Genomic DNA, 24,587 nt, shown 5'->3' on the forward strand with positions numbered 1-24,587 from the left:
TTAATCAAATATATATGAAGATAATACGCATTATCACATTAAATAAATCATATCTATGAAGATATAAAGTTAAATAAGATATTAATATTTTATAAAAGATGACTATTTACTTACTAATGTGATGGATTTAAAATATAATATGTATATGAGTTCGAATGGAGTATGAAATATGGATCATATTCGGGTATTCGGGTAGGATCATATTATAAAAATTATATGAGACCGAATCTGAGCGGGTACAGGTGTGCTCATATCCGGGATCATATATTATACTTGCTTAACTTTTCCGCCAGATTTGGATCGTTTTCAAAACGGATAGGAGACATATATCATATTTTTGAGCCGGATATAAGCCGAGACACCAGATAGTTTGTATCGATTGTCAGTCCTATAGATGCATTTGCATTTTATTGTTTTTAACATCATCAAATATACGTATATGAACTTGTACATTTTATTTATGTACAAGTTGGGGGAGATTGTTAAATATTTGATGATATCAGACTAACTGCTCTGATGAGTTATAGGTCATGCATATCAGAGTTTAACTGAAGAATAGAGTTTACTGTTGACAGGGAGATATCAGAGTTTATTCAAGGAAGATATTTCTCATAATTTATAGGCAGCTAATTTTTAGAAGTGGACCCATATGAATTAAAGCAGATATATATTCTATGGAGATACGATAGCTCCAGATTTTATGAAGATTAATATATGAATCTTTGATTGATAACTTTTAAGAAGTTAAGTTATATCATATTAAATAAGAAGATACCTTGTAACTGTGTGCTATATAAACACAACATACGTTTACACTTAAGTGTAGCTTACGTAACAAGAATATCGTACATCGTAACCTAACAACTCCTAGTGATAAACAAACATCACACAGAGAGTCAATATCCTTCTACTGTAACAGTTTTATACTTTAAATAAAAGATGAATTTTATTATATAAACCGTGTGTGATTTTGATTAATTGTATACTATTATATTCAACCCCGTTTATAGAAGTTCTAGCCCTAACAGTCTCTTTTAGAATCTATCGCATTTTTAGAATTAAACTTCCAGAATTTAATATTTGTTGGTAAAATTAGTACTCCCTCTATTTCATATTACATGTCCACTATTGAGAACAAAAAAATGTTTTAAATTACTTGTCCATTTCAACTTCCAATGGAGTGTAGTCACTATTTGTAATTCCAAGATGACATATGTACCACATCTTACTAAATTATATTCCCTCCGTCCCTTTTTAGTTGTCACATTTCTATTTTTGTTGGTGAAATTGACTAATTTTTGACCAAAGATTATGAGTCACTCTTCATTAGTTTAAAAAACTGAAAATTACATCTTAAAGTAGATTAAAAGTCATTTCCGGTGACATATTTTTTTATTTTTTCAATTGATAAAATATTAATAAATTTCAGTCAAACTTTGGTCAATTTCACCGACACAAAACCAATGGTGACAACTAAAAAGGGACGGAGGCAGTATTTCCTAGATCAACTATATCTCACATATTATACTTGGTCAATGCAATAAATATAATACTCCCTCCGTTTTTGCTCATTTGAAATGTCGGGACTGTTCATAACATGAGACAAATGATTAATTGACGCCAAATCCATAGGACTAAATTTAGTCATGAGTGATCTTGTTGGATTCGTATTTATGAGTATTTTAATATGATAAAGCTTTTATATTTAATATTAATATGAAACTAAAGATATTAATGATAGAAAGTGTGCGTTGGCAAACGTGTCCAAGGCAAATAGGAAAATAATAAGAGACGAAGGGAGTAATAAATGAAAGTTTTCTACAAAAGTTAGTTTTTTTTGTCACAAGATACTTTCACGTATGATGAATTGTATCATAATACAATAGCCGCTCCCAGGAGTTCCTTTCATTCAAGAAAGTTTACCATCTAACCCTCGAACATGCAGAGATGACCGGGGACGCTTAGACAATAAAGCTTTAATGTTCGATAAGAAAACACCCATATATGGTCCCGCTATTGTTCCTTCTTCCACCTCGCGTACCCTGAAAAAATACAATACAAATAAAATCATAATAAGTTCATACAGACAATAGAATAATAAAACTATATAAAACGAAAGACAAAAAGAGTCAACAAACTCATTAAAAGATATAAATATAATATAATTTTTTTAAAGAATAAGGAAAGTAATATAAAAACTAATATAAAATAAATCATTAAAAAAATCTACACAAAAGAGATAGTGAGATATCTTTGGTTAGATACAAAATAAAATTTTAATCTGAACAAAATAACCGAATTTTAATTAAAAAAATTTAAAATATAAATAGGAAAATATAATTGAAAAGAAGAAAGATCTAAAATATATCTACTCAAAAATAAAACAATATCTTGACAAGCAAAAATATCACAATTTTAGCTAATTATCATTATTAACACTACATAAATTTGGTATACACCAATCAACAAATCAATCCTTAATGGCGCAATAATACCTCATTAAGGCACAATAAAGTCATCATATATGGCCACCATGAATTATGGAATTCGGGTACAAGAATCAATAATTATCAAATTAAAACACAACAATTATCTTATCAAATTATCTTCTAATTGAAACACAAAAATTCAAATTAAAACATGGAGAGAAAATTCAAATTTCAAAGATAAGAAAATTTAAAGAAAGTCAACTTGTCATTCAAAAAATAACTAATATTAAGGTCTACAATTACTACTATTAACAACAAACAATGTCCAAAATTACAAAACTAAAACAAAAATCATGCAATAACATTAGTCAATCAGAGTGATCTACACGCACTAATTAATACAACGCTATACCACTTCCATGGCCAACATCCAAAAACTGCAAACATTCATCATGGACACTAATGAAATTAAGTACCAAAGAAGAGGATACAAACCAAATAAAATCTAACTAAACAATATATAAAAATGATGAAATATGATACGAAACAACTCATAACATAATAGATTCAAGCACTCACTTATCCTAATCGTGAGGAAAATGAAATATGAACCACACAACAATGATATATATTGTAGATAAAAAATAATCACATAATCATAATCATGTAATTTTATATTTTGGAAAGATAACATCTGTTAGTACGTTGCAAGGATATCTTCTTATCAGATGGACCCATGTGAATGATCACCTCGCATCTCCGATCGATTTGATGTAGCGTTAACACGATGATAACCGAGACCAAACTGATTTGATTTTTCACTCGCCGGGCGTGAAGTAGGGTTTTGCAGGATTTGTGTTAGAGTAAGCAATAAAATACTTGTTCACTCTTTCATACTACTCTTGGGGTATGCGCCTTGATAGTTAGTTTTTCTTAATATGCTTAATTTGTTCAAAAGTGGACATCTATTATGAAAGGGAAGGAGTATTTGTTTACAACTTTAATTCACAGAAAAGAAACTTGTTTATGTAATCAAGTTATCAAATTCAGTAAAAGGGAGTGGGAAAAAGTCACTACGGCTAACATTCAGAACGCAGGAGTTTACTTTTATTATTTTAAATCTTACCGGCAGGAGACATGAGAGCTTGTGAAATGTATTAATGTGCACAGATCTCCAAGAACAGAACGAGGGCACCGACACAAAATTGGATTATATACCGGCGCTTAAACCGCTGGTGACTTGGTTTATTTTTCGAATCATACAACACAACTTACCATACAATATGTAGACTTGCATGTGACAGTGTTATTTGGACAGCCATTACCACCTAACGCTATATATACTATACATTCTTATTCGGTGCTTTTCAATTATCTCCTTCACTACATTTTCCTCTTCCATCTTCATCAATTATTTAGCCAGGAGATAGTAGAATCAAATGGCTAGGTTATTCTTATTGCTTGCTTTGTGCATCCTCCCAGCCATTGCTACCGCCCGCATTATTAGCAGTCCCTTCGAGGTACAAGGCCGTGTCTACTGCGACACTTGCCGTTGCGGATTTGAAACTTCGGCCACCAAATACATTGCCGGTAAGGGTTTGTCTATATAGTTCATTTTGATTGGTGTAGTTTCTTATATATAAGACGTTTATCATTATTAATAACTAGGTATCAATCAAAATGAATTAAGTGCGTAAAATTTAAACATGTGCCTGTAAGCATACCATAGAAAAACCGCTAATATATTGTAATGCAGGTGCAAAGGTGAGAATTGAGTGCAAAGGTCCGGACGCTACCGGAATCAAATTCACTGCAGAGGGAGTGACTGACTCTACCGGCACGTACAAAATCTCAGTATCATACGATCGCGGAGACGACATATGCGACGCTGTCCTCGTGAGCAGCCCGGATCCGTTTTGTTCTGCACCGAACAGAGGCCGTGACCGCGCTCGTGTCATTCTCACGGGAGCCAACGGGCTCACCTCGAATATCCGTTTTGCAAACAACATGGGTTTTCTCAGGAAGCAGTCCTTGGCTGGATGCACACAGCTCCTCAAGATGTACCTGGATACTGATGAGTGATCTGGTGCTCTTCTTGGGCTTGCATTTTTACTTTTTACCAGTAAACTTATGATACTATGTTTCACTAGTTTTTATTTGAATCGGTCCATGTAACAAGTTTATATCTGGTCACTAAAACTGTTTGTAGTTTTGTTTCCTACTTTTAGATTGTTACTCGCAATCTTTTGAAGAAATAATGACAGTATTTGTTCACTCAAACTGTGAGTATATTGAATTTTTGTGATTTATAGTTCTCAGTTTTATCTAGATCAAATTAGAACCAGGTTTATTTTAGATCGATTAACCGGCAATGTTCATCATATGAGTAACAGACAATTGGTCATGTTTGAGAATTAGCAGTTTACTGTTAGTCGATTAAATTAGATGTTTTGATTAGCTGATTGAAATAAATGTTTTGTTTAGCGGTTTTTTGTAAAACTGTTTGGTAAATAGCTATTTGATTAACTTAAATACCAAAACCTGTGACCCAAAAAAATTCTCAAAATGGCTTTTTGAAAATTTAATTTTTGAGCTCAAATCACTAATCCACTAACTATCAAATACTAGTATTAGCTGATTGAAATAATCAAAACATCTAGAAAGACTCTAATTTTACCCCAAATGTTTAATTTTTAAACAGGACCACATGTAAGTTACAGAGCAATGTGCATGACAATCTCGCTGATCTCAAAGGGAAAGGATTTTAGTGAATAATTTCAACAACTGTGGGCTTGCGGAATTTTTCAAACATTTTCAACAATTGTGGACTTCTTAAATTCTACAAATGATTGCTAAGATTGTGGACATGGTTAAAGTTGTACAAATTCGTAAACTTCGATTTCAGTTTGTCTCTGCCCAAAGAAGTGTGGCACAAAATTTTGAATTTGAACTGGCAGATTAGGAGATCTACGGGGTGATACTCTGTATAGTCGCACGAAGCTGAAAATGTAGAAAGTGTCAGAGCCGATACGGTAAAACTAGGGCTGGCAATTTCGGGTTTCGGGTCGGGTTCGGGTCGGGTTAACAGTCGCGGGTCAAAAAATTTACCCAACCCGAACCCGACCCGAAAATTTAATGGGTCAGAATACCCAACCCGAACCCGACCCGCACTACCCGCGGGTAACCCGAACCCGACCCGAAAATTAATATTTATTAATAAAAATATTTTTTAAATAATAAATAAATATTATTTTAATCCAAATAAATTAATTTTTATTAAATTAAATAATTTTATATTAAATTTAACTAATAAATTTTATAAAAATAATAAAAATAATAAAAATATATATAATATTTATATTATATATTAATTTTCGGGTAACCCGAATTCAACCCGAAAATGACCCGATTTTTCTGGGTTGATTTTGGGTCAACCCGAATTCGACCCGAACCCGAAAACCCCCAACCCGAATTCGTATTTTGCGGGTCGAATTCATGTCGGGTTGTCGGGTCGGGTCCAATATTGCCACCCCTAGGTAAAACCCAGGAAAGTTCAGTCCCAAAAAAGTTCTTTCCAGTCTCACTCTCAGTTTTGATCTCGTATATGGTATTAACGAGTATAAACTATAACGTAACGCTAGCCTGTAAAATCCGGGTTTCGAAGACTGGCGGATAAAAGTTTGGATAAATTTCTATTATTATAATATTATTCATTTACCTATATATGTTCTTATAAATGAAAATATTTTACACAGGAATATGTTTACACTTTCAAATAGAGTAAATTCCAACGGTGCGGCTGAAGTTTACACCGATTGCAAGTTTGTGGCAGAACTTTAAGAATTACAAAACGGTAGTTGGAGTTCGACTCCGTATTTTAAAACTTTGGTCGCCGTTAATTCCGTCAGATTTTAGCTATTAACTCACTTAGAAATTAAAAAACAAAGGGGTAGAAACGTAAAAATATATAAATAAAATTGTTTGAGGAAAAGGGGGAAGAAACAAAGGGGGCTAGGGTTCCCTAATCATTTCATCCCCCTTTCAGAAGATAAGACATGCTACCCAACTTCCATGTTACTCAAATTGCAAACAGAAAAACTATGCTCGAATTGCAGGTTCAACAAACACACTACTCGGTGAATTCGATCAAATACTAGCAAACAAATAAAAAATTCAAAGAAAAATTTCGATGCAGTGACTCGCCCAAAAAAATCAACCTATTGTTACTGGGCAGAAAACAAAACAGCTATGCGTCACCAAAAGATCGTTTCTTAGTAAGAATATCCTTTAGAAACTTTGCGTATGATGGAACTTGAGAAATTAAATCAGTGAAAGGAACTGTTACCTCAAGATTTTTGACGAGTTTCATAAACTTACCAAACTGTTGATCTACCTTTGTCTTGTTCATCCTGCTAGGGAATGGCAGATTAGGCACAAAAGGTGGAGGAGCACTAACAGTCTTCTCGGTATCATCATTCTTGCTTCCTTCAGTTCCACCCTTGTTTGTCAAATCAACAGCTTCATTCACCTTATCATCATTGGAGCTTTCCTTTTTTTTTCTCATCAATCACATCATCCACAGGCATTGGAGGACCATCATATGTGAGACCACTCCTCAAAGCAATAGCATTTATATTCTCCTTTGAATGAGTTGGTTGAGATGGTAAAGAACCAGGTTGCCTTGTAGTTGAAGAGCTGGCTAATTGTGCAATCTGAGTCTCCATCATCTTATTGTGAACTTTCATGTCTTTAATTTCTTGCATCAACAACTTTAACATCTCTTGCGTCTGATCAGGTTGTGCAGCTGGGCTAGATGGATGAGCATGTTGTTGAGCAGGTTTCTGAAATCCAGGAGGGTTCATAGGCCCTTGAGAAGGCCTATATTGTTGTTGCTGAGGATGCTGATATTGTTGCTGCTGATTTGGAGGAGGATTTTGACCATTGTTATTCCTGTAGGAGAAATTAGGATGATCTCTCCACCCCGGATTGTAAGTGTTGGAGTACGGATTATATTGCTGCCTCTGCTGAAAAGCATTTGCCTGCTCCATCTGAAAGTTTTGTGCATTCTGAACATTGTACAAACAATCATTACCAAGGTGTCCTTGAATACCACATACTTCACAAACCTGATTATTCATAGGAGCCATAGAAGATAGTGCATTAATACTCATAGGTTGAGTATTAGAGGCTTGTGAAGTTTTCAACGAGTGAATCTCTTGTGTCAATGTTGCGAGTTGTGATGATAAAAGAGAATAAGCATCCACTTCAAGTTTACCCCTTTTCTTAGGTGCTCTCGGGTTATTGAAGTGATTTGCAGCTAGATTTGCAAGAAAAGCATAACCATCATCAACTCCTTTGTCTAGAAAAACACCACCTGCAGCATTATCTACCGTGCTCTTCGTCTCGGAGTCAAGACCATAATAGAAGCGCTTGAGAAGAAACCACTTCTCAAGACCATGATGAGGACACGAGCGTTGAATATCTTTGAATCTGTCCCATGCATCCTTAAGAGTTTCATCATATTCTTGTTTGAAAGTGGTCAACTTGTCAACCAAATCATTAGTTTTGTTGGGAGGGAAATACTCAGTGAGAAAGGCTTGAGCAATTGCATCCCACTCGGTCACATTGATATCATTCAACCACTTCTGAGCTTTATCACGAAGAGAAAACCCGAACAACATAACTTTCACTTGATCTGCAGTGACTCCCTGAAACTTGATGGTAGAGCAGAGCTGTTGAAACCTTTGCAAGTGAAGCGTAGGATCTTCAGTTGGAAGACCAGCAAACTGATTCTGTTGGATCATAGTGAGCAACGCCAGTTTGATCTCAAAGTTTGCTGCTTGAATATTTGGCATAGCAATGCCAATAGGCACACCACTCGGAGAGGGCTGCGAATAATTCTTCAAAGATTTAATAGGAAGATCACCCATTTTAATCTTTGACCCTTGTTTCCCTTTCTTTCGTTGATCAAGATATTGCTGTAGAGTAGTGTCAAAATCAGGATCAGGAGTAGTTGATTCCACGTCTCCTGTAGACCTGGGCATGAACAACTAAACAAGGAAAACAGTGAAAACAGTCTCGATTGGAACTAAAGCTCCAATGAGACAAAGGAAACAATCTAAATAATCAAACTAAAATATATAGAAAACTAGCGCCTCCCCGGCAGCGGCGCCAAAAACTTGATGTGTAAATTTATATCTACCGCAAGTGCACGGTGCCTGTTGTAAACAGATACTAGCAAGTACGGGTCGAATCCACAGGGAGACAAGTTTCAAGAATCTTAATCTGACTATTGCAAATTGTTTCACAAGACGAACGAATATTTAAGATTATTTTACTAACTAAATAAAGCAATGCAAAGATGATTTAAATCAATTAACTAAAGTCTAGGACAATTCAGGTTCACCATGCTTACACCAAAACTAGCTATTCATATAATAATTCGACAAGTCATGTAATTAGAGCAATTGTTAATCTCTCTCAAGCATTAACACTCTCAGGAATCCATTGATGCTCTCGCACTCAATTTCAATCCCGCTAATCTTATGTGTGCCTCTAGTAAGTACATCTCTCGATCTTGTACTCCTATTTGCATACAATCAATCTATGATATTGGCCAATTACACAGATCGAACATCAAGACATATAGACTAGAATTACACATTACCCATTAAACCATTAATGAAAATAAAGCATTATAATGGTGCAAACATGGCTCCCCTTCCGTCCTAGAATGGAACTACTCACACATACTAGCGACTAAAGCAACAAAGATAATGAAGAGAGCCATATAAAACATTAACAAATAAACAAGTGATGATCAAGAAATACCTCAAAGCTTCTATTAATGGAGAAAATAATGTCTCGAACAAAGTATGGAGAGAATGAGAAGAAGACCTAACCCTCTGTAAAATAGCGTAAGTAACTAATGTCTATTCTAATGGTAATCCTCTAATAATAAAATCTGATCCTCCTTCTCTCTTAAAAGTCTTTCTAATATTTTAAATCCATATACAAAATAGAACTCCCAAGCAAGGTAGGATTCTTTGTCAAAATTCGCAACTTTCTTTGCTGCTCTGTTTTCGGGCTTTTCTGATTGGACTTTGCTTCTTGGACCACTTCTAAATTAAAGAGAATTAAAAGGGCTTCGCGTGGGCTGTAAGATCATCCAATTCTGACATCCGGAGCTCAAGATATGGCCCAAACAGTGCAGAAATCGGGTAGAACCCAATAAATCCGAATTTCCATAGGAATTAGCTCCAAAATAGCTAATTTATCTCCAAATCCTTCCGAACTTGAAATTCTTTATTCCCTACAATAAAACATGAAAATATATTAAATAAATATCCAAATCAGTGCAAAATGTAATTAAATATGAGAATAAAATCATATAGAATATATATAAAAATATATTCTATCAGGATCACAGGGGATCATGTACTGGAAAAACACGGTGAGGATGATCATGGAACCACCGCATGGAGCAAGTCCCCACCATTGGTGCTCGAGTTTCCAGGATAAGGAGAATCCGAGTGAGATACATGAGAGAATGAAGAGGTAGAGAGTGTGATGTGGAGAGAGAGAAAAAAAAAGAGAGAGGAGAAGGAGAGAGGGAGAAGGAGGACAGCGGCAGAGCGACTGAGAAAATAAAGGAGAAAATAGAAGAATTTCAAAAAATTAAAAAATACCCTCAACTCCATTAGCTCCATTAGAAAGCATTTGACGGGAGAGAAAGTTTTAAAAGACGGAGGCGAACTCTAGCCACGCTTTTGTAATTTGTAAAGTTCGGCCATAAACTTGCAAGTTGCTCTAAACTTCAGCCACACCTTTGGAATTTACTCCTTTCAAATATTATAATACATTCATTTATTCAAACATGTTCTTACACTCATTACTAATGAAAATAATTTAAACATGTATATTTTTACATATTCATGACTAAAAGTGAACAAATTAATATGTATACTTGTTTTAAATAATTAAAGTTAGCAAGTAAACAAGCAAACGGTTATTTAGTTAAAAAATTTTCAAATATCAAAATTATAATAGTATTTAATATAAATGAGAAATCTCTGTCCGACTCGGGTAAAAACCCGGCTCAACCCATCTAAGTGTCTAAATAAACCCAGTTATTTTTCGAAAACTCGGCCCTCTTCATTCAAAATCAAAGCTCAATATGATTAAAACCTTACTAATATGTATTTTGTGAATCCCTAATTATAAAATTTGGCAACTTATCCGATTTAATGTTGAGATAGAGATTGTCGATCTTATTTTAATATTTATTAATGAGCTCACAATTGTGCATCAAAGTGTAATTTGTTACTGAGAGAGTTTATAATGAAGATTGTTCATCAGATTGCATGTTCAGTTTTTCTAGTCTCCACACTGTTTTTTTTGAATTTTTTCAACTAGTTTTAAATAGATTGACGCAAGATAGCCTTTTTGATTATTGACCGTGTAATAGGTAAGTTTCACGTACGAGTAGGATCTTTCCGATAAATGACATTGCATATAATAGTATTTGTGTCGAAGGATATCATAGATCTATGATTACGTGTCCTACCTAATAATTATATACAATATTTGATGTCGAACCACATGTAAAGAGTATTGAATGCTAGACTACATGCTGATATAACTTAAATTATCTTTTATTTTGATGCAAACTTAGTATATTGACCCATAATAGATGGATTTTTGACTAGATATTTCGATATTCTCATATACTATCAATCAAGATGGATGGACAGATTAATTCTGATGTATCAATATTTCCCGGAGTGTTGGGTTACTTATTTATAGTGATGTAATTATTATATTGGATCAGAATGAGTATTGATTGATTGAAAGATAGATTATATTTATCATAATAATATATATTGCTCAGATCGTATTAAGCACTTATAGGTTTTCATCGTATCTTATTGTCAAACCATGTTGATGACTTGTGAATTGTTACAAAAAGAATTATTCAAGTTCAACATCAATAACTCATATATAAAATGTGTTGAACATGGAGTGAAATATAGATATGTGAAAGTAATTTTTGCTGATAAGTTTGAAAAATTGACACCAAAGACCCGGAAGACTTCTCTAATTCGGTATAACGAGAAGGAGTTCCACACAAATATAAGTGTAGTTTTTACTTATTTATTTATTTATTTTATAGCTTATAAAGAAGAACAATTTATTGAATCATTTCTTTATATATTTTTGGAAATTAACATTGAGGTTTAATTTCTTTCAAAAGACTGATCCATAGTACGAAATATATATGGATAAAAGAAAGGTTGTTGAAGAATTTAGGATTGAGTTTACAATCTGGTGAACTCCTGTTTTCGAACAGGGATTGAAATTTTGCTAGAACGAGACTTCTATCTTAAAACTAAACTAAATTGTTATTTATAAGATGAAGAACGCTAAAACAATTGAGTTGTTAATGAAGAAAAAAAATCTGACGTATAACCAAATATGTGATTTAAGACTTTACTGATCGAAAATCTAATACCATAAATTATCAATTTTTGAGCCCATTACCCATCAAAATTCAAGATGCTGGGATAGTCCTATAACAATAGAAACTCCATAAATTAAGGGACGTTAATACGATGAGAGTCTATGCCCAAACTAAACTACTAATCTAATTTAACTTTAAAAGAGACTTGTCTGCGACTTCATGATTGTCAATGATGTATTTAACCACGAAGTTAGTAAATTTTTTTGTTGTGATGGGCTTTAGAACCTTATCCTCTTATTTCACAAGAATAACGTGCAAAACTTGACTAGTTATTGTTAAACACAAGAAAAATTCTTTTCCTAAAGTAGTTTTTTTTAGCGGAAGTTGCTTAATCATGTACTCCCTCCGTCCCATTTTAGATGACCCTCATTCCTTTTTGCGACGTCCCAAAAAGAATGAACCTATCATACTTACTATTTTTGAACATTACTTTTCACTATTACACCCACTACTTTCCTCCGCTATCGCAAATCTATTATTAAGTATTGATAGGTCCCACCACTTTACCCACTTTTCAACTAAACTTACTACATTTTTCTTAATCTCTGTAAAAGTCAAACAAGCTCACTTAATATGGGATGGAGTGAGTATTTCTTTAAATTTTTTAATGTCTTTTTGACTTTCAATAGTCTAAACAAAGGCCCTATTTAGTGCATTGATGGACATAAGTCATTTTTTTCTAACTTGAAGATAAATCATCTAATGATTTTAGCCCCCTAACAACTTTTTTTAGAGGATATCTTTGATTTTGCTGCTGTTGAATTCGATTTTTCTCTTAGAGGTCATAATTTTTCTAGAGTCTATTTCGAAAGCACATATATTTAAAACTGATATTATTTTGTAGTACCTTACCACTTTAGGTACTTCATTAGGACACTTTATCTGAAAGTCTTTTAGGGCTTGGGGCTAGCGTGTTGCGTTCATTTATTCCAATGGCTTTGTTCATTAGATTTTAAATTTATTGGTACATTTCACCTGCACATTTTAGTCAAAAAATCATAACTTTTCATTCCACTTCTTCCGCCTTTTTTGGGAAAAACTATCATTCTTTCGTTTTACCGACTCTTCGGGAATTTGTGTTACCACAACAAAATCCTCAATTGGCTTACCACACCCTTTTATTATCTCGATTTTCGGGTAGTATTTGTCTAACAATTCTAATTGATATTACGCAACTATATAACATGTTCCAGTCATTATTAATTGATCTTTTTTTTCTTCTCTAGTTCTGTTCATAGTCGTGAGTTTGGGTTTTAGATAATATATTGAAGTTATAGCTTTGATCGTATGAAGTCTTATTGGTCCAAGAATCATATTATAAATCATATTATAAGACGACATTTCTTTAATCACCAAAAATTCATCATTTTTGTGACTTCTTGTGACTTTATCCTCATTATCATGGACGCATTGGATCATGCCTTTGATCACTCAATCTCATTCAAGCGAAAATTAATTTTAAAGGTGCGAGTTGAAAGTCATTATATCCTATCTCCAAAAATGCGGGGTTAATTAAGATCTTTGTTGAAAATCTATTATCTACCAAGACTCTCGTTACAGTAAAGATGGAAAAATGAGACCCGACCCAACAATCTGACACGAATCTAACTCGCAAATACGAATTTGGGTTTGAATTTTGTGGATTTTGATTGATTGCTCTTATATGGGTTGTGAACTTTCAATGCATGTAATTTCATTACTTGTATTAAGTTGTCAGTTTGTATAAATACAATTTTTGTATCTCCATTATCTATAATAATACGTGGACAAAAATAGGAATTCATCACAACAACGTAACTTTTATCATTCCTTCATTGTCTATATTTTTTAAGACGAGAGTAAAATAAATTCTTATTTAGAAGACATAAAGATAATAAATTTCTTTTTTTATCACATCCATCAAAATAAATATATTAATAAAATATTATTCTTATACTATATGGTGGATGATTATATAAAATTCAATTAACAAGTTTTTTGCTTACTCATATTTCAGATTATCATTACTTCACTCTATTTAAGAGAATCATAATAGGTTTGCCTCAAACATGTTTGTATAATGTCGGGATTGATATTGAAGATATCCAGTTATACACTGCACATTGATTATGATTCATTTCATCATGTTATATTTTCACATAGCAGGGTCAAAAAATTTTGGGTTAAAAGTCTTTTAATTTAATTTTGAGTGAAGAAAATCATATGACCTAACATGTGACGACATTTAACATAAGCACCTTTGGGAGTTACCACTATGTGTAAGTTAATTCTTCTTTAACTATTTAATCACTAGAGCACATTGCAAGTTTTTGATTTTTATTATCAAACAGCAGAGTAAGCACTATGAATTAGCCAATTAACTCAAAGTTGCAAGTGCGAAACAATACTTCAAGAACAATGAAATTATTAATTGAAGACAAATGTTTGGGAACTTTAGTTTTGGTTGCAATCTTTTTGAATAATCAGGATGGTTCCTCCTGCAAAGCCCAGCTTCCATGGCTCCCTCTTCTATTGCTACAAATATAATGATTCGAATAAATGCCTTCATTTTCACCATATGGATTTTGGAGTTGATGGAAAGTATGTATATATAGCAACTTCCAGCTTTCCTTAACAATATCGTGGTAAGTATGTATAGAGCAACTTCAAGCTATCTTTTCATTATTGGAACCCTACTTGTTGTATGTACTCTGAATAAGCTTCTACAGGTGTCTGTTTGCCGATAGGCGCCCTTATGACATGATCTGGCATATCAAAGGCATCAACTAGCTCTCTGGTGATATTTCTGACCTGAAAGCTTAGGTATTCTGTCAACTTGTGAATTGCCTGCATATGACAAAAAACATGAGTAGAAACACAAGCCACCGGTTAACATAGAAACGATAACAAATGTCACATGTAATTCAAAGAACTCGACTATTTTAAGCAGCATCTGCAAGTCAGACGTGAAAATCCATGCCTCCATAATTATGAATCAGTTAGAGTGTAATTTTCCAGACTGCTTGTTAAATTACCTTCGCTTTATTAGGTGCCATGTAGTCCACATTACGGTAAGTGCCAATGTCATTCCATATCCGATCCATCGCGTAAAGATCACAAACAAGTTTCAGAGCAGCACGAGAACTTGCATCAGGACAGCTAAAAAACAAGAATGCGGAGTTACTCATTGGTATAAATACAATATATCCATAAATATGAAGTAACCAACAAATCTTTCGAACCATACTTTTTTACAGCATTAATAAATGTTTCAAGTATGACAGATTCAATGTGAGACTCTGCAAGAGTAAGTAAATGATTTAAGCATCTATTCCATGCACCAAAACCACCAAGGTTCTTTGAATGCTTCTGAAGCCGCACAGCAGCACTTTGCAGCAATCGAGATGTACGGTACTGCAAATTTGGTAGCAAACCAGAAGAAGAGATTTAACACAAGCTATAACCTTTGCCTAAAACAATTTTAAAAGGATTTGGAGAACTTACCCTGAAAGCATCCAACTGGAATTTTGGATCACGTAAATGGTCTTCACCTTCCCACCTGGAGGTCAATGGATTTGGTTGTGAAAGGTATGCATTCATTGACTCTCTCAAGTAGTTCCATGTGACTGTAAGTGTTCCGCCTTTAAATTTTTCCTTGTACTGCTTCAAAAGATCAGCTGCCACCTGGATTTCAAGAAAAAGCCCATAAGTTTGCTTAAAGGTAAACAAACAGTCAGAGCTAGGGATCCAATAAATGTAGGTTTAAACTCACCAAGAAGTCGGATGTATGAAATTTCAGATTTTCTGATATTAAATTACTCTAGTTACTGTTACAAGATGCACATATGATATCACAACTTACAGAAATTGACAGGGTTATCAAAAGGACAATCCAGGATCACAAGCAATGGTAGAGGCTAACTATAGGAAAAAGGTGATTGTGGGGGAAGTTTCTATATTAAATCAAACAAGTCATGTAATCCATACAAAAACTTAAAAATATTTTGAGGATTATTTAGCTCAATGATTGAACAACAAACTGATCAGGCAGAGCTTGAAACCCCAACCATCTTAAAATTTGAATAAATTTAGATAGTTGTATAAAATATTATTTATAAACTGTCTCGAAAGTGCAACACTAAGATTAGAGATCAGTTGCAACCTGTTGTAGGAGAACGGTGTTATCCCCTTCAAAAGTCTGAAAAATGTCGTGATCATTTCTCAGGCTACCAAATCGATTTACAGCTGCATAGCCATGACCACCACAAGCTTCTCTACAAATACTTAAAGATTTTGATGTATAACTAGTAACATAAGCTTTCAGTCCTGCTGAAAGTGCATGAACATCTGCCACTAATTCCTCGTCATGGGTCTTTTTCATCTCAGAGTACTTTTCTACCAAAAGCAGTGTGGCGAAATGAAATGCATAAGTTGAAGCCAACATTGGCATAAGTTTGTGCTGCTGGGACTGGTAATCTAAAATACTGATTTCAGCCTGTTTGGGAGGACCAAATTGCTGACGGAATAGAGAATATCTAGTAGCAATTGTGACGGCGATCTTTAGGATGCCAACTGAAGAATAGGCAAGACCAACCCTTCCACCTACAAGCTCACCGAGTGTGGCAGCAAAGCGTTTGTTGATGGTAGGAAGGCTGCTTGTATATGTACCATCCCGTGCGACATCTCCAAATCTATTTAAAAGATTATCTCGGGGAATTCTCACTGAACGGAATTTCAGTGCTCCATTATCTACTCCATTCAGACCAACTTTGTGGCCGCAGTCTTGTATCTCAACCCCTGGAAGGGTTTCATGAGTTTCCATATCTCTTATCGGGACAATAAAGGCATGCACACCCATATCAGAAAAACCGTTAGCATCATGAGTTGGCAACATCAGTTTGGCAAACACTGTTGCAAACTTTCCATGTACTGCAGCATTCCCAATCCACCATTTAATTGCTCCATCATTAGGCGTGTCGATAACAAATTCATCTGTAAGCGGATCAAATGTAGCAAGAGTTTGGAGACCTTGAACATTTGATCCTTCAAGGACAGAAGAAATGATAGAGATTAGAACCTATGCTACCTGCTGTGTCTGTTGCATCATGAAAAATGTAGTTCCCAAATCCAACATATGGTTAATTTTGGGCAAAGAATAAACTAACTATACCTAATTCCTTACTCCCTGACTGATTCATTAGAATCATAAGTTTTCCGCAAACTGTTTGCTGCAGTAGCTTCTACAATAATTGACAAGCATGTCTTATAATCAGGTAGGAGCAAAACTGTAGTGCTTTCTTTCTTGGTCCAGCATTGAATTAAGTATATGTTACATGCTATTTTTCATTTTTACACGGAAACTGTCATTTTAAACTCTACCCCAATAACCTTATATCTCCATGATATGTTTGTTTCATCGTGCTATATATACTATAACTATTGTTTATCAAACCTTTATATCAAAATGCACAAACTGCATACTGATAGACGGGTAGGAAGGATTACAACAGTGTGGAGGTTCATATAAGCAAAAACAACATAAAAACAACCAATATATAACTACAGATAGCGCTAAACCAAATGTCATAGGAATCGCATACCATGATGAAGCTCGGTCATGGCAAAACAGCCAGGATACTCAACATTGTCAATGGCATCAAAGTATTTGTCCCTATGTTTCTTCGTTCCCAAATTGATCACAGAACCTCCCCATAGACTGCAATAAACAACAGTCCACTCCCCAAGTTACAATTCTGCATTTCTGCCTAATATGACTCGAAAGACAAAATTAATTCATTCATTTCCACAACTAGTTTGGAAGACTGCCTAATATGACTCGAAAGACAAAATTAATTCATTCATTTCCACAACTAGTTTGGAAGAATTAACAAATAGAAATTAACTACAGCCTTGTGTTATTAAATTAAGATTGCTAACACTAATTTGCAGCTTAAATCAATAAATAGAAGTATTGAAAATTGAAAATCATATTAAAAAAACTAAATCATCAGTACCTATATTGGACACCGAGTTTGATACCGAAAGAAACATCAACACTACCAGCAGCTTCAGCGATAGCAAAATACACAAACGGATCCTCAACGACATACTTAAACGCCTTGATTCCAGCTTCTCTGACCAACGCTAACAGCTGTTTCATACACAGCTCTCTGTGCTTCTCCGTCGATATTTCTATCGGCGTCTGTAAATCAGGCCTTGACCTGAAGAACTCGTACACTTTCTCCTGTATGTCTCTGTGCTTTCCTCTCATCAGTAAACTCAGTTGCGTTGTGTTCACGTTCAGCTTCGCACGCGCCGCGCACGTGGCCATCTCCATCGCCGAGTTCTCTGATGGCGGGGGATTCAGATGCAACGACAGCCGTTGGATGCGTCTGCTGCTGGTTTCTTCTTCAGCCGTTGGATTCGACTTGAGAGGAGATGATGACGACTCCATTGATCAAGGCTTGCTTGCTTGTTTGTTTAAAATGGCGTTACTTTTTCTCCATTTCATTCTTTATGTGTATTAACTGATGTTGAGATTTGATGAGGTGGAATTGAATGGGGTGATACGTGGAGGAAGTTTATTGGATGAGGGAGTTAGTTGTCTGGATTGGCGCGGTGATCGAGGTGGGTGATAAGGATGCAGACGACGTGTATTTACGGAAGATGCTATCATCTGTGAATGAGGAGGGGTTATATATCAAACGAGCCACTCGTTCCGATTAAATATCTCGTCTAGACCACCCATTACAAAGTCATATCATTTAAACCACTCAACCCAACTTATATATCATTCCGTTAGTTACTTGTCATGATATTTGACGGAAACCGTTAAGTGCTTACATGGCATCCACGTCGCTTCCCAGTGGCATTCTGACATGGCATGATCAACGTGCAAGTATAATAACAAAAAAACCTAATTAGACTATTCATCTAGCATAAAACTAATTGAAGGGAAGAAAAATCTCAAGGGATTGAGCTTCAAGGGATCAACGTTGATGATCGAGCATCTCAATGTCTGAAGACGATGGACGTGTGCCTGGACAATTTCACAAGGTGATTTAAAAACTCTGAACTATATATTAGCGTTTTATAAGAACAGAGTATACTACTGTTGTGTGTGATCCATATGTATACTACACTGCTACTTGACACTATATATATACTCTTCAGCACATGGCCGCTATGGCGTTATATTTCTTAATCTTGTTGGTTATCTAATTTATGTGTCTATGCTATTCAGGTATCAAAGGAGTTTGTGGATATAGAGCTTCATCACCATGGTACTTTTACTGCTGATGCAAGAAATCCTATATATATCGGGGGGTATGTTGATGTTATTAAGAACTTCAATACTGATTTCCTGTCGTACAGAAATTTAGATGAATTTGCTGAAAAATTTAATTATAGTCCTGAATGTTTGGTCCATTTTAAGAATGATGGTAAAAATATGTTTAGTGGAATGAGATTACTATATGATGATGTTACAATCAGGGAGTGTGTTAAAATATGCGAGCCTTATGGTAAAATTGAGTTGTTTGTTGACCATTCTTTTACGAAGGATTTGGTTGTGAAAGACAAGGGTAAAAAATTAGTTGTTGAGGATACGAGAATTGACAGTGGGGATGGGGATCAATATAATGATAGTGAGGATGATGATTTTGTCTACGAGGAAACTGGGAGTGAATTTAGTGACAGTACACATTCTTTTGTGATTGAAAGTGATGATGAGTTGGAGCAGAATAGATTAAAGAAGAAACAAGTTCAGGATACAATAAAAATTGCAATGGCCACACCTTTCCAAGAATCAGATTTTGAATCTGATGAGCTGATGTCAATTGATTCCTCAAGTGAGGATGAAAATAGGGAATCTGGATATATAGGGCCACCTGTCGTGACTGTGAAGAAGAGAAGAAAAGTTGTAGGTATTACAAGTAGAAGGAGTAATAATCTGGAATTCAATGTTGGAATGGCGTTTGTAAACATGGAGGAATTTAGAAATTCAGTAAAACAATATGGTTTGGATGAAAGAAGGGGTGTCCATTTTGTGTGCAATGAGCCTGACAGAGCCCATGTTAAGTGTGATTCTGGTTGCCCTTTCAGAATTTGGGTGAGAAGACAACAACAAAGTGAGATTGTTGAAATTAAAACTTTGGTAAATGAGCATCTTTGTAGCAAGCCCTTTACAAATAAGCTAGCTAGTGTGAAGTATTTATCTCATAAACATGGTGATAGGATCCGAAAAAATCCTCAGTGGAGAGTGAAGGACATGATTGAGACTATTAGGAATGAGCTAGAAATTGAGGTGCCCTGGATTAAGATTATGAGATTGAGGAAAGCTGCCCTCGATGGTGTAGCTGATCAGTTGAAAGAGCATTATTCGAGAGTGAGAGACTTTGGTTATGAGATTATAAAAAACAATTCACAGAACACTGTGAAGATCTCTGGTACAAGGCTGAATGATGGTGATGAAAATAGATTTAGAAGGATATATTTATAAACTTTACAATTAGGTATAGTATTTAATACATGTTCGTGTTTTTAATATTTACCAGGTACATGCCACTGTTAGATATGCTCCAGGAAATACATTTTAAGCTGATGAATAGGATAAGAGAGAAAAGAAAAGAGATGATGGACAACAATTCGCAAATATGTCCTAAAATCAAGAAAATATTGGATGAGAGGATTAATCAGTCCAGAAAGTGGAGGGCTGCTTGAGATGGTGAAAGTAGGTATCAAGTGAAATACAACACTAGATTTGTGACTGTTGACTTAGATAGGAGGTCTTGTGATTGCAGAGTTTTCGACTTAACAGGGATACCATGTTCTCACGCATTGGCAGCAATTTATAATAGAAGGCATCAACCCAATTACTATGTGTCAAATTTCTACAAAAGAGATAAATACCTTGCCAGCTATTCATATCCTCTGCAGGCACTTAAAGGTGTGGATTACTGGGAGTTTTACGGTGAGGATGTGATGCTTCCTCCAGAGATCCCTAAGAAACTAAGGGGCAGACCCAAGAGATTAAGGAGGAAAGAAGAATGGGAAGGGGGGACACAAGGAAAGAAGGGCAATACAGAAGAGAAGGTGCAGAGATGGAGTAGTAAGAGGGTTCAACATTGTAGCAACTGCAAAAAGGCTGGTCATAGAAAATCAAAATGCCCAGATTTACAAACTGGTGAGAATGATTTATCTGGTGGATATGAGAGTGTTACAGAGTTGAATGGAGAAAATGCTACCCACAAGAGTGCAGGTCATACTTCAGCTCCAAAAAGAAAGACTCTGGGGCTTAAAAAGCCAAAATTACAAGTTAGAAGGTCCAGTATTACCCAGGATTCACAAACTAACAGTGCAAGTGCAGTTAACATGGGACAGCATGTACATGCCGCAAGTCTTCTTGGCTCACTGGGAGGCTCAGCAGTGTACAACAACAGTGATATGCACTTCTAGTTTACTTTTATGATGTGTGACTTTTGTTTGTTGAGACAAACTAGTAGTTATTATCTTTGCTAATGCAACTTATTTTGGTATTCATTTTTTGCTGTGTATGTCTCTAAATTATGCATAAATGATATTGATAATCTTTTGACGATACAAAGTTTTGACAATTAATTTCTATGTCAAGTATAATTTATTTCTTCATTTGTATTTTTATAATTTAAAAATCACAACAAGAATTCATAGTAATTTTTTTAATCCACATTGTAGTTTAAAATAGCTATTTTGTAATAAATTTTTATTAAGTTTGTAAAATTATAATTTTATAAAATAATAATTGTATAATAATTTTTAAAATAATAATTTTAAAATTATTTATAAAGCAATAATTTTATCGTAATTAATAAAATAATAATTTTTATAATAAAATTGAATGTTATGTTAGTTGTTTATGTATATGGAAAATAAAGAGATGCACGTGTTATATTAACAACTAGTTACTGTGCAAAGCCTACGTGGATGCCACATCACTTTTCCATCCATGCAAAACTAGGGTAACTAACCGAATGATATATAAGTTGGGTTCAGTGGTTTAAATGATATGACTTTGTAATGGGTGGTCTAGACGAGATATTTAATCGGAATGAGTGGCTTCTTTGATATATAACCCGAATGAGGAGTGTTGCCAAATAGGCATGTCAACATCAATGGGGGTGAAAATCTGATATGATTCAATCGGACAAATTTAATAGGGAAAATAGATTTTTTTGTCACCGAATTTATTATGTTTTTAGAAACTTGTCACTCAACTAATTTTTTTTTCCTTTTAGCCACTGATGTTAGGTTTGGATTTGTTTTTAGTCACTAATTTAGGTTCGGATATGATTATTAGCATTGTGATAATTTTTTAGCATCATTAATACATAGTGATAGTATATAATTTTTTGATAATATGATGTATGTTTATATTTTGTATATAGCAATAATAACATAAAATGAGGTGATATAATATTAAAATTAGGAAAAATCGTAATTAGAATTCTAGAAATTCAGTAAATCATTAGTATGGAATCATTGACTTCAAATAATTCATGCTCTTCACGATAAAATAAAATCTAATTGAGTGATATGATGCATCATATTTCACTATTAAAGTTTCAATCACCTAGTTCAGCCTAAGATCTCTCTTAAATTTATCCTCATAATTTTTAATAACTTTATCTTATTATAATTTTCAAGATAAAGATAAATAAATAGAGAGGAAAACTTAACCTTCGATGATTTATGAGATTTTCTTTTTGCGTATAAAAATTTAAACACTAAATTTTTATTCAGAAGAAAAAATAAAATAATTTATGAGAGTACACTTTTGAAAACCGTAAAATGCGTGTTTAACTTTTATCACCGAAGATAAACGATCTTGGGTACATAAAAGTACTATATATAAATATAGACATATATCAAATCATCAAAATATTACGGGTTATCATTATATTTTAATAATACTACAAAAAATTAATATAATGGTAATAATCAAATCCGAACCTAACTTTAGTGGCAAAAAAAATTCCGAACCTAACATCAGTGACTAAAAGGAAAAAAACTTTAGTTGAGTGGCAAGTTTCTAAAAACATAATAAGTTCGATGACAAAAAAATCTATTTTCCCAATTTAATACGATAATAATTTATAAGAATATATAACTCTGCGTCGTCAAAAAAAATAATAAAAAATATGGATTTAGTGTGATATGATCTATTTATAAGACCGATGATATGACTTTATTGAAATGACAATTAACATAAATAAGTGGGTGTTTGGGAGTATGGCTTATGGGCTTAAAAGCCTGAAAAGTCCACATTCGCTTTTATTACTCCGTTTGACAAAAACTCAGGAAGCGCTTAAGACAGCGAAAAGAAGTCTATAAAAGAAGCTACATTTCCTAGCTTTTTCTTGAGACCAACTGTCACTGGTGTTCTGTTATCAACTTTATGCCATACACTCTCGATTAACACATATGTCTGTCTGTCATGAACCTGAGAAATAGGAACTTGTAGGTACTTTATCAATATATTCTAAATTCCTGCTAGCATAACCACCCACTTTTCATGTCTATTATGGTCTTTTTCCATTTATTTGGGCTGATCCATTTCTCATGGATATTACCCAATGCTGCACAACGACTTCCTAAACTTCAGTTATACCTGGCAGTTACCTACATCCTAAATTATAGCAATCATCTTAGAAATGTCCGCAACGCAATCATCCTAAATTATAGCTTCTCGGATTAAACTGCTCTCATCGCACCATCATTCTGTATTACACCGCAACGCGAAACAAAACCCTAATTTCTCCTGAATTTCGTCCAACTCTGCCCAAAGTTCAGGTTAGAATATAATTTCTGTGAAGTCCGCGTTCTAATAATTGTCGCGTTCTTTTTGAACAAGGTGGTGTCTTCGGGCAACAGATAATATCCACATTCACGACATTCCTAGTGGAGTTCCTCGATTTGACATTCTTCATATTTGTTTTTTGTCTTAGGTGCTGGCTTTACGCATGTCACATGTTCCAAATCCGTGAATCAGAGTGATGCATCCAATCTACAACTCAAAAACAAGGTCATTCTCATTTTCCTCATATTTTGAACATTTGTAGTATGTAACGAAACTGGTCCAGGTTCACGATTTGGAACTCGAACTCTTGCTTCTAAAACAACCAATAACTCCTCCTACTCTACACAATGTTCAAATTAAGATAGTAACGAAATGCACCATGTATGCACGGCGTTCATAATCATATTTCCTCGCTTTTACATGCTTTATGTTCGATTTTTGTCTTAGGTTCCAACATTAAACATGGCGCATGGTCCAGGACCGTGAATCAGAGTGGTTCATTCAAGCTCCCAGTAAAAACACCAGGTATTTGTCTATATCCTTATTTGTGTCCTTTTTGTCGTGCTTTTTTTAAACCAATACTCTGGTGCGCAAAAGGGCTTGCATTTCTTCACAGTCCAGAAGTCAATGTGATTCATCGAGATTTTAGAACATCCAGTATATTGATTGATTCTGTATGTGGAACATATTGATTGTATAAATTTACTGTCAAACTGTGTTCCCATTAAATTTGTTTTGCATTTCAAACACTCTGTTACTGATTGACAGGAGTATACCGCAAAGCTCTCCAATTTTTGGTTGACAAAAGAACAATTTTTGGCTG

General features: G+C 34.4%; 4 protein-coding genes across 4 annotated transcripts; 2 read left to right on the forward strand and 2 right to left on the reverse strand.

Annotated features, from left to right (window-relative positions):
• The first annotated feature begins 3,634 nt into the window (after positions 1-3,634).
• Positions 3,635-4,736, forward strand: LOC108211686 (protein DOWNSTREAM OF FLC). The gene is made up of 2 exons (XM_017383349.2): positions 3,635-4,019; positions 4,186-4,736. Exons 1-2 carry the CDS (start codon positions 3,869-3,871, stop codon positions 4,509-4,511), a joined length of 477 nt encoding a protein of 158 aa, XP_017238838.1. The 5' UTR covers positions 3,635-3,868; the 3' UTR covers positions 4,512-4,736.
• A 2,228-nt stretch (positions 4,737-6,964) lies between these two features.
• LOC135151569 (uncharacterized) lies at positions 6,965-8,473 on the reverse strand. The gene has a single exon (XM_064090111.1). The coding sequence runs from the start codon at positions 8,471-8,473 to the stop codon at positions 6,965-6,967; it is 1,509 nt and encodes a 502-aa protein (XP_063946181.1).
• Positions 8,474-14,336: 5,863 nt separating this feature from the next.
• On the reverse strand, positions 14,337-18,596 carry LOC108215049 (acyl-coenzyme A oxidase 2, peroxisomal). Its single transcript, XM_017387377.2, has 7 exons — positions 17,943-18,596; positions 17,529-17,644; positions 16,091-16,971; positions 15,433-15,612; positions 15,176-15,342; positions 14,964-15,087; positions 14,337-14,775 (listed from the first exon to the last, which is right to left on the reverse strand). Exons 1-7 carry the CDS (start codon positions 18,380-18,382, stop codon positions 14,611-14,613), a joined length of 2,073 nt encoding a protein of 690 aa, XP_017242866.1. The 5' UTR covers positions 18,383-18,596; the 3' UTR covers positions 14,337-14,610.
• Positions 18,597-18,671: 75 nt separating this feature from the next.
• Positions 18,672-21,468, forward strand: LOC135151687 (uncharacterized). Its single transcript, XM_064090745.1, has 2 exons — positions 18,672-18,984; positions 19,172-21,468. Exons 1-2 carry the CDS (start codon positions 18,943-18,945, stop codon positions 20,426-20,428), a joined length of 1,299 nt encoding a protein of 432 aa, XP_063946815.1. The 5' UTR covers positions 18,672-18,942; the 3' UTR covers positions 20,429-21,468.
• The last annotated feature ends 3,119 nt before the right edge of the window (positions 21,469-24,587 follow it).

The sequence above is a fragment of the Daucus carota genome, chromosome 3 (genome assembly GCF_001625215.2).
Source record: "Daucus carota subsp. sativus chromosome 3, DH1 v3.0, whole genome shotgun sequence".
Classification (NCBI taxonomy): Eukaryota; Viridiplantae; Streptophyta; class Magnoliopsida; order Apiales; family Apiaceae; genus Daucus; species Daucus carota.